Source organism: Hetaerina americana, unplaced genomic scaffold (assembly GCF_022747635.1).
Source record: "Hetaerina americana unplaced genomic scaffold, ioHetAmer1.1.p SCAF_1, whole genome shotgun sequence".
In the NCBI taxonomy this organism is placed as follows: domain Eukaryota; kingdom Metazoa; phylum Arthropoda; class Insecta; order Odonata; family Calopterygidae; genus Hetaerina; species Hetaerina americana.
Window position 1 is genome coordinate 25,793,350 of NW_027286069.1, and position 18,203 is coordinate 25,811,552.

At 37.0% G+C, this 18,203-nt stretch overlaps 1 protein-coding gene across 4 annotated transcripts in view; it reads right to left on the bottom strand.

The window, feature by feature from the left end:
• LOC139689387 (uncharacterized) overlaps positions 1-18,203 on the bottom strand; it is a 33,195-nt gene that overhangs the window by 2,597 nt on the left and 12,395 nt on the right. For all 4 annotated transcript variants that reach the window (XM_071586493.1, XM_071586478.1, XM_071586487.1 and 1 more), the window contains exons 5-11: positions 16,611-17,459; positions 11,023-11,517; positions 8,029-8,527; positions 7,088-7,252; positions 5,501-5,712; positions 4,095-4,346; positions 1,106-1,309 (exon numbers count right to left, since the gene is read on the bottom strand). In XM_071586493.1, the coding sequence (XP_071442594.1) occupies positions 1,107-1,309; positions 4,095-4,346; positions 5,501-5,712; positions 7,088-7,252; positions 8,029-8,527; positions 11,023-11,517; positions 16,611-17,459 (2,675 nt within the window). In that variant the 3' untranslated portion in view covers position 1,106. The remainder of the gene's footprint in view (positions 1-1,105; positions 1,310-4,094; positions 4,347-5,500; positions 5,713-7,087; positions 7,253-8,028; positions 8,528-11,022; positions 11,518-16,610; positions 17,460-18,203) is intronic.

Genomic DNA, 18,203 nt, shown 5'->3' on the forward strand with positions numbered 1-18,203 from the left:
TTGGATGGGATGAAGGGAGGAAGGATGTACATATATGGAGTTAAAGAGGGGCTCACTGTAGAGTAGGATGCTGGGTTCTGTTTTGTTAAGAGAGACAAGAGACATATATGGTTGCTGTGTCCATCCAGAACCAACCTTAACCAGTAGATTACCTTTTACAAGTATATGCCACTCTAAAATCAAATGGACTTCATTTTTTCAAGAAATTTATTTCAATGGGCTAATGTTTTTGAATCATTAATTTAGTAAGGTTAAATTGATATTGCATAAGACTGTATAAGAGACACATTTTGTTTACTCTGTACTGACAGGTTAATGGGCTAAAAAAATTCGGATCAAGAAATAGGTGACTGCATTTATTTAGTGTCAATGCTTCCTGTTTCCAGTTGTGTGATTATCTAAGGAGCCAAACCCAAAAAGCCAAGATTCATGTCTTGCTGGAACCACAAGCAATAATTTAAAATGAAATGTGGTTGTGATATATCGGTGGTACCCTGCCTCTCTACATAAAATTAGAGCCCATTGGTAAAAAATGCTTCAGTATTTATATATTATTAAAAGCAACTAAAAAAGCTCCATTAATTTTCCTTTCTTTAGTGACAGTGAAGATTACCAAGCTAAAAATTTTTTAAACCAATTTAAAGCTTTGAAATGGCATTCTGAATGTATTTTCTAATTAACTGGCATTGCAATTGTTTATCTGGCCAGAGGTCAGGGCCTGCAGTGGCTAGTAATAAAATATAAGAGGGATTCTATTGCAATATGATAAGCCTCGGTATAACACAATGAATATAACAAGTATTAATGAGCAAAGCACACTTAATCACAAGTGGGTGCCAGTGATGTTGGCAAGCATATCATTAGCTAATAATTTAAGCAAATAATTGGCATTCAATTTAGTAGTTACTTTTATTTGAAGGATAAATTAAGTAAAAGGAGTTTATGATAAATAAGCATATCCAAAAATACGTTACATGTCATGAAAGACAGTTGAAACATTTTGACCAATTTGTGTAAAAATATATGATTCTTCCGAACACTACTCCTTCAACTCCAGCATTACAATATCTAGCAAAAAGCAGAATGAACAGAAATAAAATATTACCTTAAGAGCCTGGAGTTGCAACTGCTTCATAGAGTTTGGGTAACTCAGCTTCTAAGAGAACGACCTTAACTCTGGATTCAAGATACCATTTTTGGGAGTTTGTACGGCGCTTAGAATCTGACTCATCCTTTCGATAGTCCACATAAGTAGTTAGATAAGAAACAAGTTCCTGGTAGCCATCTTTGTCTAGATCAGTCACGAGCACTGTTGACAGAAAATTTTATTAGAGGTCGAGCAGAATCAAACCATTGAGACTCACTAATTCAGAGTGCAAGTCAAATTCATGAATTTCCTATCCTTCAATCTCTCAATAGATTGATGGGCTATAAGGTACCCCCACACACTGTTTGCCACTTGGGTTAATACCCTCAATCAAATTCATCCAATGTTTTCTTAACTAAATCAAGTGCACTCTAGTGTACTTATAAGTCTTAAATAATATTTCCTCTAATTTTATTTAGGTACATTTGCTAAACTTTCTTTGTAGTAATTATCTCCTCCAATATTTTATCGAAGTTATGCACTTATTTCCATCAGCTTTAAGATTACCTCATACCTTTTAATTCACACATTCAAGAAACACCTTGATATCTTATGCATATATGGTCTGTCCCAAATATAAATATGGCAAAATATTTTGACTGAAGATTTAAGTACAAATTACTATAACTCTTCAAAATAGCACCCCTGTCCATTGACACACTACTGTCAGCACCTCAGCTAGTCTTGGTTCACTTCCTGGAAGGCATCAACAGGAACCTCATTTAAGCTCCTCGTCATGGTCTCTTTGAAATTTTCCAGCACTCCAAATGGTCTCAAGCTCCTTTTTATTCTTGAGAACAAAAAGAAACCTGAAAGTGTTACATCGGGGCTGTAGGGTGGCATGAGCAGTGTTGCCACCTAGTGCTTGGCCAGGTACTAGGTCATGAAGAGGAAGGCAGTGTGGGATTCTTAGAGGGTTACTTAAGTATTTTTGAGACAGACCCTGTAATTGAGGTGGCATGTTTTTAATATTGAATAACTCATTAGTATATTTTATATTGGAAGAAAAAAGATTAAAATAAGGTATCATCATCATTGGTATTTCAATCCTAGGATTGGTTTACTGCAGCTGCTACATTCTTCTCTTGTTAGAATGCAAGGCAAGGCTGCATATTCTAAGAGGAAAATGTGATGGTTTCCCGTTCCCTGCCACATCGCAGCACTTCGGTCGATACCGTGAACTTCACTCTCCCCCACAGCTGTGGCTGCTGATGCTGGGCCGACCCACTCAGTCTGTGCCAGCAGTACCTAACGGTGAAACTGTTGCCTTTCACCATGGGTTCAGGGTAGCTTTTTAGTAGGAGTCTATTTTCCTCATTTTCTCATTTGGAAATACAAAAAAAAAGGTATAGTCTTAATAATTCTAAACTTAATCCCAGAGTTTAAGAATCCCCCCCCCAATCCCACAAATTCTACGGTGGTGGCGTTTAGAAATATAGGAGAGCCTTGAATCTAGATTAAATGTGAAAGAGAACCCTTCATGACATATCTTAGGAATCAAATAAGGTAAGCTATGAGTGTATTTAAATTATTTTTTAGACCTTTACAAAAAAATGCATCAAACTAACAGTTGTAGAACTTTAAAAAAGTGCATGGACTTTCAGCCTTTATTGGACACTTAATTTGAATTGAAATCTTAAAAATGCACATTACATGTAATAAACACCTCATATTATGCACAATACATGACACAATAAAGGAATTCATGCGATTAATCTTATTCAAATAATTAGCTACTTTTGCTCAAAATGAAAGGGAACTATGAGTCCTGATGTGTCAGGCACTTATGTACTTCTTTTCCCATAACCTATCCCCTTTCTTATCTACCTCCTCCTTCATTATTCATTTAACCCTCTCTTCAAGAAGGTATTTCTTTGAGGACTCATTAAGGATCTACAAATCTTTCATCGGGACAAACTGGTGACCGACAGTTGCTTTGTGCATTGCTTGGTGTCGAATCAATCAAAATATGGCAAGGAAATTGACTTTTTAGAATCACTGCTTTTGGAGAGAAGGGTAAACTTTAGACTTACAAATATCCACTAGGGAATCACTGAGGCAATTTCTCTAAACAAACTTACATCCCTGAAGACCTACGTTAATTTTTAAGATAAAAATAAACCCTGCCATGAAAATAACAGCAACCAGGAGTCTCCCTATTGCTTTAGTGACTATGCATTGGTCTGGTGATCACAGATGACCGTTCAATGGGTTGCTTCTTTGTTAGATTTCTCTGAAATATTACAAGTTAAACAACTGAGCAGTAGTTTCTGCCACCATGCAAATCTGAAATTCATTTTGTATGGCCACATTTGAGTTTGATCCGTCAATTATAGCAGCATGCCCCCATCCTCTAGCAGCAGACCCACCCAAACAGTTCTAAGCATGTTTATAACAATGGGAAACATGAAAATATTAAAAAATACCAATTACTAACACACTCAAAGCTTAGAAGCTTATCTACTGTGCCATAAATTTCTCATTATTAAAAGTTTGAAATTCTTTTTTCCATCATGTAAAGAAGGTCAACAGATAATTATGCTGCATCAAAAATTATGCTTTCACAAATAATCATTTCACAAAATATATGCTGACCTAAAAAAAAAGACCAACAAAAAATCAAATTGAATAAAAATAGATTAAGGAGAAAGTAAAATGATTGACCTACGTACAAAAATATGGACAATGAAGAAATTTACAATGGCTATCATTCCACATCAGTGATTTCTTTGGCCCAAGCCCGATGAATGATGTTATGTATCAAATAAAGAAAAAAAATAAGATGTAAAAACAATTTATAATTCCCTTGCACCAGTAAAGAAACAGAGGACCCATTTTCACTTGATATCAAAATTAAGTAGAATGATTACAAAATCGATGAGCACTTGTACATCATGTAGCTTATGAAACTCTTCACCAATCTCTTTATATTTTCAATTTTACTCACATGATTGTTCTTGAAATGCTAGCTCAGGCTGACATCTAAGCTTCTGGTCTAGGGTGCCACTTTCTTGGGCTATCTTGTCTTTCAGGCGACCACCCTTCCCTCTTTTCTTCCCACTCCCACTTGTTGATCGAATACGTTCACAAAGCTGGGTGACATCACTCTGACTGGCATTTATGACATGCAGCCCAGTGTCATTGAAGGTTATGAGAACCACTCTCTCCTTCAGCTGATTCACAATTGGAGGCAGCATGCCTTCAAGAAATTTGATAAAAGACATCATTAGTGTGTTTCATGACAAAGTTGATGTTTTTTTTGTTGATTAATGATCAGTACAGATCCAAAATTCAATATCCAACCAGATATTCTTCAGGCATGTGTCACAAAATTCATGATTTTCATGTTGTCAACACATGCTAGTCAACAATCAAGATAGAAGAGCAGGTCAATGACACCAAATCGGATTTGTTTCTACCCTCAAACATGGAATACAATTCAATGAGTACTGACTGCTATGTTTATGTCAGCATTGACAATCTTATTTAAATTCAGCAATACCACAACATGGGATAATGTCTTTTTTTGTAAATGCCCCTCTCTCCTCCCCAATCTCTTTTACTCCTCCATCTCTTCTTCTTGATGGGATAAAATGAATTTCGGATAAAATTAATTTGAGTAGAGTATATAAAAAAGGTTAATATTTGTGATAATAATAATATTTTTTGGGGTACATACAGTTTCTTTATGTTATTATTATTATTAAAAATACACATGTGCTGATAGACATTGTCAGGTGGCACACAAGTCCCAAATAATTGCAAAAGATAATACATAAAACCAGACTTCAAAACACAAAATCTCTTTAACAAAACAAGTGAATCCCCATCCCATTTACAACCATTAATCAGCAAGAAAAAAAGATAAATTAAAAAAAAATTAAGCCATTACATATAATACAATACACCACACATCAACCAATCAAATGTAATTCAATCATGGAGAAATTTCACAAACTGATACCCGATGCTATACATTTTAAACAAAATCATGAAACAGAAAGCCAATGCATGAAACATGAAAATTAAGTCAATAAAATTCAAATAAGATAAAGCATTTTTTGAAAACTGTTCATGACACAGCTTTTCATTTAAATCCTGTTCAATAATTGAGCAGGAATTGAAAATACTAAGAGCCAATATGGTCACAATAATATATAATATATGCATAGAATATATAATTATGTAGCACAGAAGAAAAGAGTGGCAACATGTGATCTCAACCTAGAAAGAAACGTAATCAGGGGAGTAACTCGAGTTAATCAAACTTCCCATACTACTGAAGCAAACACTTAAAGCAAATTCACACTTCTGGCTAGTTTCATTTCTTACTATGCCCTGCTGGAAACAAACCTTTATAAGCAGTCCCCTTCAGTTTTTTCTTCCCAGAGCCGTTTGGAAATAACCCTCCATGGCGAGGAACATTGCCTATTGGAGATTGCCTCTTGGCTTGAGAGGAGTGATTCAGATTATCAGATATACTTGAGGGAGAAGAAGACGATGATGATGAAGCAGCGGCTGCAAGGGGTGGCAGGATCAAGTCAGGCGAAACTTTACGCCTTAACCTATGCAATTAAAAAATACTTGAACGTTTAACATTTTTTTGAAACATTAAAATAATCATGAACATTAAACATTAATCTATGCATATAAACCACACAGTCAAGGTAGTTATACACGTCATAGTTGTGTCCACCATAGTCCCCAGGAGGCTTTTCAAATATGGGTGTGGAGAAGGATGGAGAAGATGAAGTGGACAGAAAGAAAAACAAACGAGGAAGTACCAGACATGGTTGAAAATAAGAGAATATTTGGGAGAAATCCAAAGTGGGCATGAAAGGTGGATGCAGAGCACTATGTTTGGTGTTGGAATGTTGAAAACTGATATAGATGGGAGTACGTTGGGCAAACAATGAAGGAGCAGGAATAGGATAGGGATGTTTGACAGAACGAAGAAAGATAGTAGGCATGCAGAATTGAAGAACAATTTATTGTACTGTGGTTTTTCAGGTTGTCTTTTGCAAGGTGAGGCATAGAAATGTCATGACATTCAGTCTGCATATATCCAAAACCTAACTGAAATAGTACACTACCAAATTTATCTATATACCTGCCATAAATTAAAGGAAGCAGAAGAAGTACAACAAGCAGAAGAGTATATTAGTCACAAGTCAATTTTTATTTGTGACCAACAGATGCAAGTCCTCTAGTTACATGTCCGACTTCAATTTCACTCAAATAAAATTCAGACTGCTAAGTAGTCAAAATCAGAAATTTTCTAGTAATTTCATTTTTAATCTCTTAGAAATACACAAAATATGAAAAATACTATGAATATGATTATAAACTCATGATTAACATAATATATAGTGCTCATATAACTGTCTCTTGGTATAAACATAGCATAGACATAAATATTAGGTATCTACTTGAATTACTATTCAAACATTACTTGCGCCTCACATACACACGCAGAATATTAATGCAGACAAAATTTGCAAATTTATGTCAATCGAATCACTTTAATTATAACTTATGTCTATTACACATTCAAGAGCCTTTCAGGTGTTTATTTTCAAGATATAGTAGAAAGCAGGTACTTAAGAGTTAAGGAATTGGTGTATGCGGCAATTGAGGTAGTGATGAAAATCCATTTCTATGGCATTAAATAAAAGCAATGGAATAAGCACTTTTCATTAGCTATTAACAATAGAGACAATTATGATCTTTTGAAAATGTTTCAGCCATATTTTAATGAATTTAATTCAATTAATGGAAGTTATCCCTATCTATTTGAATATGCTCATAAAATTGGTACCTGGTAGTATAGCCTGAAGAGCTAACAATCAGAATGAATCTTACCAATAATAACATAAATGCTATAGAAATCATAGCAGAGTTAAAGCTATCTCAACAAAGAAACATAGGAGTGTAACATACCTGGTTCTGAACAGTGAGTTTGGACCCCCTGGTGATTTATCACTCGCTGGGTCCCTAGTTTTGTCTTCCCTACTCAATGGACCATTGTCCACTTTAGGCATACTCCACTGCCAGAATTTCAACACAAAACCACTCACTGGATGATCACTGATACCACCAGAACCCCTTTAAAAAATCAATACAAGAACTTTCATTATTTATTGCTGGGAAAATTCAACACACATAATGAGTTCCCAAAACATATACCTTTCCAGGAAATCAAAACCATATACAATTTACTCCTACGATTTCTTATAGATTAAGTTTCTGGAGGTAGGGTTTATTTGAGTGAAATACTACCCATTAAAAAGTATATTATAATGATAATTTTTCAGGATGATGTTTATTTGTCACATTTGCATTGTGTCATGCATTTCATCATGATATCAGGATTCAGAAAATCTTCAGATTCAACCCAAAGATATAAAATGTTTTACAAAGTTGACTGAGAAGGAAAAGTTGATATTCACTGTAGCTATATCCTTAAGGAGTAGAAAAAAACAAATGACTAATTCAGCATCTTTAAGGGGAAATTAATTATAAATTCATACATCACCATATGTCATATTCATACTTAGTACATGAGTAATTAGTCCATTACAGACATATTACTCCTTGCAATATGACTGTAACTCATCTATTCTCACAGATAATTTCATCCATTATGTACAGCACAATAAACAGCGATGATATGAGTAAACTTAGGCTTTGTCTTAAAATACTTTCCTTTGCTGTATAAATAGATGTAAAGTCTACTGAAGTGAATGATAATATTTCAAAAATGATTTCATCAGGGCCCAGAAGAGATACATGATCATAACCACATTTCAAACGTCACCAGATAAAAGTTTTTTGGCTTTCTCATAACAAGTAAAATTAGCACAATAGTAACCATCACTTACTGTGAGGATGAAGAAGAATCCTCTGGCCACAATCCTCTTGTCGGCTGTCGAAAGAGCAATGGTAGTGGATCCATGGCATGTGCCAGAACTCCCTCATGGGCCCACAATGTCGCATTCCGGGAGTCAGTCAGGCGAACCGACACAGAGCATGGTGGAGTTTGGAAGCTAGAATTAGTTGAGATGGGAGAGAGCAGGATGGTGTGACAGTGTCCATGGTTTTCAACCAACAGCCAATGATCTGAGACCCATGCCGACGAAGCGGTGGAGTGCCTCTCGGAGTGAGAAGCCGGGGAGGAGGAGAATGAGGGGGAAGCATTCACCACCGATGAAGTTCTGAGGGGCACGGATGGGATGGCCCCTTGTTCAACAGGGGATTCGATGCTGGCGGTATCTTGGCTTGGTAATGGAGTGGGGGTGACTGTCGGTGGTCCAGCAGAGGATGAAACGTTCTGCTCCTTTTCCCCATAAAGATCATCCACTAAGAGTGACTTGCTGATTTCTGCAATCAGGCCATGACATAAATTTTGATTAAAACTTAGGGGATTTAATTGGCTCCAGTCAATTATTCCTTTCACATCAAAGTTCACCTCTGTATTTAGATCCCAATCAGTTGCCAACCAGCCAAACAACTGAATTTTACATAAGGTAACCGTTGAAAAATTGTGAGCTCTTTTGTTTTCATAGGGGACACAGTGGTAACATAAAAAAGACAACAATTTTGAAAATGCTTTAAATAAAGGAAAATCGTTTATATATATCAAACATCAACTACTTAAGAACTAATGATTTATTTACTTGATTCATCTCTTCTCTAAAACCAACCTTTTAAAAAATAATGAATGCATGAAATGTTGGCAAATATTTAAAATAACATTCACTTGGAACGAGAGATATCAGAGGTAGCTGAAGAAAATATTTCTTTACAAAGTTAAATAGAAATTTGCCCATTCTCTATTGTCAGTTGTCTTGGATGCTGCTCAATTTCAGTGCAGTACCATTAAATCCATGACCTTGCATTTGCAAAGCAATGAATGTTTTGTATTCTTGTGAAGAGCCATCAAGCAAGCCATGAATGATGTGATGAAATTTTAGCCAGTTAACAATTCATATGCAAATTGAAGAAGAAATTATGGATTTTCAATAACTACACTTACTTCATTCCATTAATGTTAGGAAGCTTAAAGAGAGTTCCACCAAGCAACAAAAGGAACAAGCCATGACATATTCCAAATTTCACGCAATATGTATGTACTTTTAATGATAAATGTTGCCTAAAATTTAACAAAATGCTGATCATTTACCAAGTATTGGGTGGTAACACCAGTAGGTAATTTGGTAACTTTATAACAAAAGTAAAGAAAGACCACTGATAATGAATGAGGTTTGGAGAGGAGAGAAAGAAGGTGAGGAATAAACAGCAGGGAGAAGGAGTGAGATGATTTAAAATTTCAGACAATTCATCAGTTACTACATACTTGGAAACATTATATTTTTCCATTTCCATGCAACATATTTTTTGGCTCTCTTAGCAATTCAAGCCAGATCCTAAATGTTTGATCAACATAAATCCTGTGGGAAGGTACCTGAATCATTAAAAATAATGCAATAGCAGCATGCACTAAATCAATAAGCGTTTTTTTTGCATTTATAAAATCTTAGAGGAGCAATAAACCTCTCTGTTTAATAAAAAATAACTTTTTCTAAGTCTGCTTTTCACTATAGAAGCAATGGTAGTGGAAGAAATGAAGAGTTTATAGACACAATAACTTGAACAACAACAAATTGCAATGGAACCATCAGAAGATTAGGGAGATCAAAAATTGCACCAAACAGCAGTAGATTATATGCCAAAGATGATGATCATTTTCCATTAGATTTTCAGGGATGATTGCCATGAGCCTTTTAGTACCTAATTCATATCATTTTATTTTCCCATTAATAAACGGATAGGCTGACGAAAATTCTTTTGAAAGTTAAATACCTATTATATTTTAGAGTGATAATATTTGCACCACAGCAAACTATTGGCTACGTCACTCAATACTTTTCCAGTTCATAGCATGCCTGCTCAATCTCCGTCAGTATGACTTAAATTCTGTATTCTGATAGTCTGACCATGAAATATACAGTAGTACCCTGTAGTTTGATTAAGTTTTACCATAATGTTATCTTAGAATTCAATGAACTCGAATAACATGTGAGTGTAGTTTAAGGGCCACTCTCTGGAAAAAATATGTCAATCTATATGAGTCAATATGTTTGATACTATGAACTGAGTTTCCTGAAATACCAAAAATTAACGAGTGCAAAAAAATTTATATCACTACTAAATTATTATTTATTTCATGCTCATTGGGAGCAATAGAGTTACCACTATTTTAGCTCTCATGACATGTACATTTTAATAATGACAAAATTATTTTATCAGGTTATTTTCATAAAAAAATCATTATCAAGTGGCATTGAAAAGCAGTTTATTGCAGTGCTAATGTATTCTCAAAATTCCCCTTAAATGCCCCCCTCCACATCCTCAACCTTTTCCTTCATCTACTCAATATATATCACAGAATTTTGAAAGTTGAAAACAAATGAAATCTCCTGAGTAAGATGAATTAGGAAACACAAATGCCATTTTCAAACAGTAGGCACCACCAGAGGCAAATATAAATACTAATTCTGCATGACAAGTGAATCATAACTTGAAAACGCTTTTAAATAAGTGCTTACTGTTAAAAGGAGGAATACAAACACACAAATAAGCATAGATCAAAATTCCTTATGCACTAATTCAAGCCAAACATCAGTTATGGCACTGCGAACTAAGTTTTCACTCAATTAAAATAATGTCAAGCCAGCCATTATGCATTTAAAAGGTCTAATAAAATTGCAATTTAAAAAATCTCCAATAATCAGTCCATACATTAAAATAAATTTAAAATGCATATCAAAAGAAATATACCAGTGTGAACGACAAGTAAATACTGAATAGCTTACCATCCCCATCCTCTGTTATGCATCGGTAGAAGAGGTTCAAGGTTTTCATGTTCAAGGTGATGCTGGAGACAGTAACACATCCACTAGGAGTGAGCGGGTGGCCAATGATGCTCCCTGACCTACCAGATGCCACAGCCAGTGAAACCGTGTCCGGAGATGATGAGGGTGATGGGAGAGGACGCGATGACTGATAAGATGGCGATTCACTCAGGAACGGGGAAGACGAGAACAAGAGGTCCTTCTTGGAGGTTGTTGATGATTTAAGAGAACTTTTGGTGTTGGCCACGTGAGGAGTGTAAGATGAGGAATTGGGCGAGGTTGAGGAGGCTTTGTTTGACGGCTGGTTGGCGGACTGAGAAGATGGAGTGGATAGTGTGCATGCAATGGCCAGGTCTTTTGTGCCATCACCATCAAGGTCGGGAATGGAGACTGGGAACTGCAGGGCCATTGGTCGCATCTGGGACTTATGATCATGTAGATACCAGATTACAGCACCTACACATATGTATGGAAGAGAAAAAGAGAACATAAAAGCTAGGAGAAGTGATGAAAGACATTATAACATACCTTACAGACGCTTCTAAACCCTCCTACATCTGTATGCAGATGTAAGAGGCATGCCTACTTCTATTCCTTGCAGAGGCTAGTATACCCATCCACATCTGTAAACAGACGTCACCGACATGTCCGTCTGCTTCCTGATAGAGATTTTCCCTTGATATTAACTGGTTCATATTTTGATTTCCTGAATCTATAGGTGGTAAGGGAGGATCGGATGTGATGAGGTGATCGAGTAGTCAATGGTGAAGGAGGGGTAAGGCAGCACCCTTCAAGTTTTCTTGCCCAGGACTGGATTCTTTGCAAATTTGGCATCCCATGAGCCCCCTATTCATACTACCCTTTTTTCCTAATCCCAGTAGTTTCCAAAAGTGTTCGTCACTGAGATTTAAATTCTAAAGTTGTATAATTTATTTTCTTTGACCTCTCCCTATACTATATATCATCAGATCCCCCCCCTCCACCCCCCCCCGACATACATAAGAATCAAAATTTAATAAAAGAGCATTACCCAACTTTCACAATAATTGTCATCTACTTCTCTCGGTTACAGCAAAATACTGCTCCACACTTGGCCCCAAAGGAATACAATGGGAAATTCTAACAATCAATATGCAGGCACATCCTTTATCGCAAAATTCAATCCTTTGAAATTTTGTGGTTATGTTTATTATTCTGCAGCACTGTAAAATGTATGAAGAGAGAATATTAAAAGTGTCCCAGAAATTTGTAAATTCCTTTAATCAGTTCATTCTCATCCTTAAACCCTTCATTAAAATCTTGACATTCTAGGGATTGAAAATACAAGCATTCGATAATTATTTATTGGTAATTATGTTGGTAAAACATGGTTAAATGAAAAAAAACAAATATCTTTCAAGACTTATAGCACCCTACAGACTCCTGTGGATCAGCAGAATGCATTCATACAAATATAGATGGATTCACCAGCAGGATAATTCACATTTGTAAGTAAACATGACCTATCCTCCCTCTGAGCTACATGAAGTTAGGAATCAATGAATTTTCCCACCCCTCTCCTGGTAATCGAAAAGATGATAAACGACATACAAAGTTAATGTTGCAACTGGCGGAACCATTTTCAATTTCCATGAGAACATATGGAAGAGCAAGCAAACATACAAAGGTTTTTAATAACCATATTAAATGAGTTTGTAATTTTTCACAGACTTTATTTTAAGGTTGAATGCATTTTACCAACTCACGGCATCATCAGATACTCTACTTAAAACTTTCCATCAAATAACTTTAGCACCTGATGATGCTGCAAGTTGGTGAGAGGCATTGTACTTCAAAATGAAGTCTGTGGAAAATTACAAACTTATTTAATGTGGACATCAAGCAATTCCACACAGTGAAGCCTGAAAGTGTGAAGTAAAAAGGTTTTTATCCTTTTCTATCTTCATAATCTCATTTAGTGGCTTGAAAAGCATGAATTTCCATAACCAAGACCCTCAGAGTAATGATTTATTTCTTTATATAAGAATGGGCCCTCCCATGGACTACTACCATGACATGGTGGAGGGGCTTGTGTGTTTCAATGACCCCTAGAGCTGCAGATACAGTGGAGGGGATGAGAGCTAGCCAGGGGTTGCCATAATATTAAATAAAAGGGTAGGAAGAAGTGTAGTCAACATAGGGCAAGCAACAGATAGAATATTACTTGAAGAGGTAAAGTAGAACCGATGAACTTGGTTATTGTTAATTGATACATGCCACCACCATAGGAGGGAAGAAGGTGATAAGATATACGATAAGTTAGAGGAAATTATCACGTTTTTTCCTGCAGGGAAACATTTGATAGTGATAGGCGATTGGATTATGATGGTAGGCAAAGGAATGGATAGTGATGAGGAGGGGACAACAGTTTGGGTGGGAGGAATGGGCGCAGGGAGAAACCAATTGAATTTTGCAGGAAACAAGGGTTGGTTATTACCTACACTTGGTTTAGACACCACAAAAGGCATAGGTATGCATGAAAATGCCAGGCGACTCAGAAAGGTATAGGTTAGATTTTATTATGGTTAGGCACAGGTTTAGGAACAGCCTGATAAATTTGCAGTTTCCTGGGAGCGGATGCGGATTCTGATCACAATTTAGTACTCATGAAGTGCAATGTCTGATTCAAAAAGATAAGGCAGGGGCGGTAGGTTAGGAAATGGAATGTAGAAGCATTAATTGGAATGGTAAGGAGGAGGTATCATCAGCCTGTAGAGAATTCTCCATGGCTCTTTTCCCTCCCTCATGAGGATATCACAGATAAAAGGATTAAAAAGATAGATGAGAGAAGGAAATGTAAGAATGTAAACAGAGATAGGTAGAAGAAAGTACAAAAAGTTAAATAATAGATTGAGATTGGTGAAAAATAATGCAAAAGAAGACTGGGGGAAGATGCGGGGCAAGGATAAGGAGAGTTTGCAGAGGAAGGGGGAAATTGGTGCAATATACAAGAAGGTTAAAACACTTTCGGGAAGATCTGTGTTAACAGTTACAGATATGTCATGTAAGATAATAGTTGAAACAGAAAAGATCCAAGAGGGATGAATGGAATATATATAAGAAATGTATGGTAAAGAACTTTGGCCAACAAAGTTAAACTTAGAAAGAGAACATGACGTTAAGGAAGATAGCTTAGGTCCAAGCATACTCGACAATGAGATAAAAAGGGCATTAAGGGAAATAATATCATATAAGGCCGTGGGGGTAGACAACTTTCCTGTGAAACTAATTAAAGGTTTATGAAAACGTGGGAGAAAGAGTCTATATGGACTGTTTCATAGCATCTATGGGGAAGGAATCTGGTCAGAAGACTTTGAGTAATCAGGATTGGTTCCTATTCCAAAAAAGGTGCAAGCTACATCATATGAGGACTACAGAACAATCAGTTTGATTTACCACACAGCTTAAGTGGTTCTTAGGGTCATAACAAACAAATAGAGAGCAGGGCAAATTATTACTTAGGGGAAGATCAGTTTTGGTTTAAGAGGGGAAGAGGCACACACGATGTGTTTGCAGCAATGAGATCATTAATCAAGAGGAATATAGAGGAATAGAATCAATAGGATGCAATCAGTATCTGTAGAATACAGTCAGGATGCATTTGCCTGTTTCTTAGATTTCAAATAGACTTTTGATAGATTGACTTGGGAAAAACTAATGAATATATAGCAGGAAATAGGAATAGATTGGAAGGATAGAATGCTAATCTGCAATCTAAATAAGTCTCAGACTGCTCAGGGGCAAGTGGGGGACGGAGAGTCCAGATGGGCAGTGTTAGGAAAATGTGTAAGACAGGGTTGCTATCACTATTATCACCGTTGCTGTTTAACATATATGTAGGGGAAATAATTAAAGAGGCATGGGAAGAACTGGAGGTAGGAATGAAAGTCAGCGGGATTCGTAAAATCAGTTAGGTTTGCTGATGACCAAGCTTTAGTTTGTCAGTCAGCCAAGGGGTTGTAAGCATTGCCGAGTGAATTACAAATTCAGTGCAATAGATATGGGATGATAATCAATACAAAGAAAACAAAGGTTATGAGGTTTTCTAGAAAGAGGAAAGCTAAGCTTAACATTAAAATAGGGGGGAAAAAACTAGAGGAGAGTATGTGGAACAGTTTAACTATCTTGGCAGTGTTTTGGACCAACGTGGTCAAAGCAGTAGGGACGTAAGAAGAACAGTTGCACCAGGCAAAGAGGCTTTCATATGGAGAGGGGAATTGACGATGGGAATGCTGAGTAAGGATGTCAAGAAAAGGTTCGTCAAAATTTTGATATGGAGTGTAGTTATGGACGTCACAGAAACATGGTCAATGAAGCAGGAGGATAGACGTAGATTGGAGGCTTTTGAAATGTGGATTTGGGGGAGAATGGAGAAGGTGCAATGGACCAAGAAGAAAACAAATGAGGAAGTACTTGGTATGGTGGGCAAAGAGAGGGGTTTCTTGGGAGAAATCCTATGGAGAAAGGAAAAATGGATGAAGGGTGTATTGATCAGCAGTGGGATGATGAAGACTGTGAAAGAGGGGAGGATGTCAGGCAACACAAGGAAAGGGCAGGAATAGGATGGGGACATTTGATGGGATGAAGGGAGGAAGGAAGTACACAATAACTGGTAGATTACCTAATAATAATAAGAATAGGAAGCTATATTTCCAAACCAGCTGGAAAAATGGAAATAAAGCTTTTAATTTTTTTAATAAATAGTTTTAGGAATTTCAAGAATTTCCAAGAATTACTAAGAATTTCAAAGAAAGTAAAAAAAAAGTCATTTAGGAGGAAGCTCAGGTAAGCTCAAAGGAGTCACCAACTTGCCTAGGGTTAACTCATCAACCCATCAAAATTGAAAAACATCACAAAAACTTCAACAGGGATAGTGGTTACCAGCTCCATAACATGAGAAAAATAATGTTTTTAAACCAACCAACAAGATAACAGCATTGCCATCAAGCTGCCTACATGACAGCCAAAATATATGCACAAACAATTTGATCTTAAGTCACAAACTGAAATTATAGCAAAACTGTTGTCAGCATAGAAGCATCAAACGTGAACCTGACATTATGCCAACATTGCCAAAAATTAATCTTCACTTAAAAAGATTTCCATCTGAATTTTTTTTCAAATGTATCAAGAGCTGAAGATTATTGAAAACAGCGAAAAAAGCAGTTAAGGGGAAGTAGATTAATGGGAAGTCAATTTTCCTAAAGTTACACATTTTGATTGTGTTTAATATTTAACTCTTTCGCTGAAAATAATCCAACTGTACAGTACAACTTCACTTTCAGCCCTGACATTTTTCCAAATTTCACTGATTAATAATCCCATTCAGATATAAAACCAATCAGTATCTAGTAATTTCAAGAGCCTCTTCACGCCATTTGTATTTTTTATACTAACAGTATTTTCCATTAAAGACTGTTCTGAACTAGGGATGTAACATAAAATCAATTTTGCAAGAAACACAAAGTGAGTTCACTTTTAACTAAAGAAAGCATGAAGTTAAATCTCACCAGATGTGGGGTTAATGGCTGCCAAGAGTCCAGAGCGTCCGGCAAATGCCAAGCAGTCAGGGATGCCATCATTATCAGTATCCAAGAGTGCACAGTCCAGTTCTTCAGGTGGCGATGGTAGTGAAACCTGCCAAAGAGGCTGCCCAGTAGCTCCACTCAGTGACACCAAACCACCACCCCCTCCAACCAGTGCACTGAGGAAACCTGGACCATTTTCATCACCCCTACTCTTCTCTGCTGGCTTTGAAGAACGCTTCCTAATGAGTCTTTTCTTGATAGTTACCTCCCTGAAATTTTTACCGCTGCCATCCCGAGTTTCTCTATCACCAGGATTTTCATTGTCACCGTTTGAAATTTCACCATTCAACCTGATTTGCTCACCATTGATAATCTCATCATGCTCACCATTTTCTTCCGCAAACTCATTCAATTCAACTGGAGAGATGTTCTTGGGGCTATCAAGAATCCTCTTACTCCTGTAGTGAGATGAGGACATATTCACGTCTGGAATCTGAGACTGAGAGTCTTCGTCACCCAGCAACGAAGAAGACATCCAGCCTTGCTGAGGACTAGTGTTGTTAAGGTTTACCTCCAATTCAGTGTTGCAGTAGGTGGCAAGGATCGATTGATCAAAACCGTTCGGGGTAGATAAATTCCTCGGTCCAGGGATGGGGGCAAATGAGCACTTGGATGATTCTGATAAGAAGGACGATGACACCAAGGACATAGATGGAGGAGGGGACAGAGTAGAAGCTGATGACAATCCTGGGAGTTGACCACGAACCAGAAACACCATGTTTAATCCAGGGCCAGAAGAGCTGGGAATGGTGTGAGCCTTCCCCTTGAGTTCTGAAAGTATAAAATAATACTTAAAACTTTCCCGGAGTATACCATTGAAGGAGTTCTGTTTGGGTTCTCTACTGGGTCAAGCTCTGCATTTCTGTCGATGTTTCAATGTACATCGTCATCAGGGCTGCTGAATGTTAAGATTGTCAATTCATGCATACACTGACGAGATGTGACATTGAAACCTAATTCCATCCATGCTCAAAACTGAGAGACCAACTTTTAAGGGCAAACAAGTCCTGTGGTCTCATGACCCCTGGAGTTAATCATATACCTTGCGAATGAGGCCAAAATTAAGTGGGAGAGAAGGGAAGGATGAGAGAATGGGATTATCAGAGACTCTTCAGACTTGGCCAGCGGGACAATTCTGTGGGGGGTTGAACAGAGCATTGTCCTTGACCATGCCATCTGTTGGGACAAAATTATAATTCTTTGTTGTGTGAAAATTTTTGTAATGGCTGACTAAGAAAGCCATGCAAAACTGCTAGAGGACGAAACCATTAACTGAGACTCTGGATACTCTCTCACTAATTCCTAGGAATCCAAGCCGAGGAGTATATCCAATAGGACAGAAAAAGGTGGGAAGCAGCCAACCAATTAGAAGGCATCTGACCCCAGGCCTCAGCGTGTATATATTTTCGGCCAAATTGACCCACCGCTGCACCCCATGTAGCATTGCATCACAGTCCAAGAGGTTAAAGCCAACGTTTAAACACAAAGGTTTTTTCCTTTTTTGTCAATATTCAA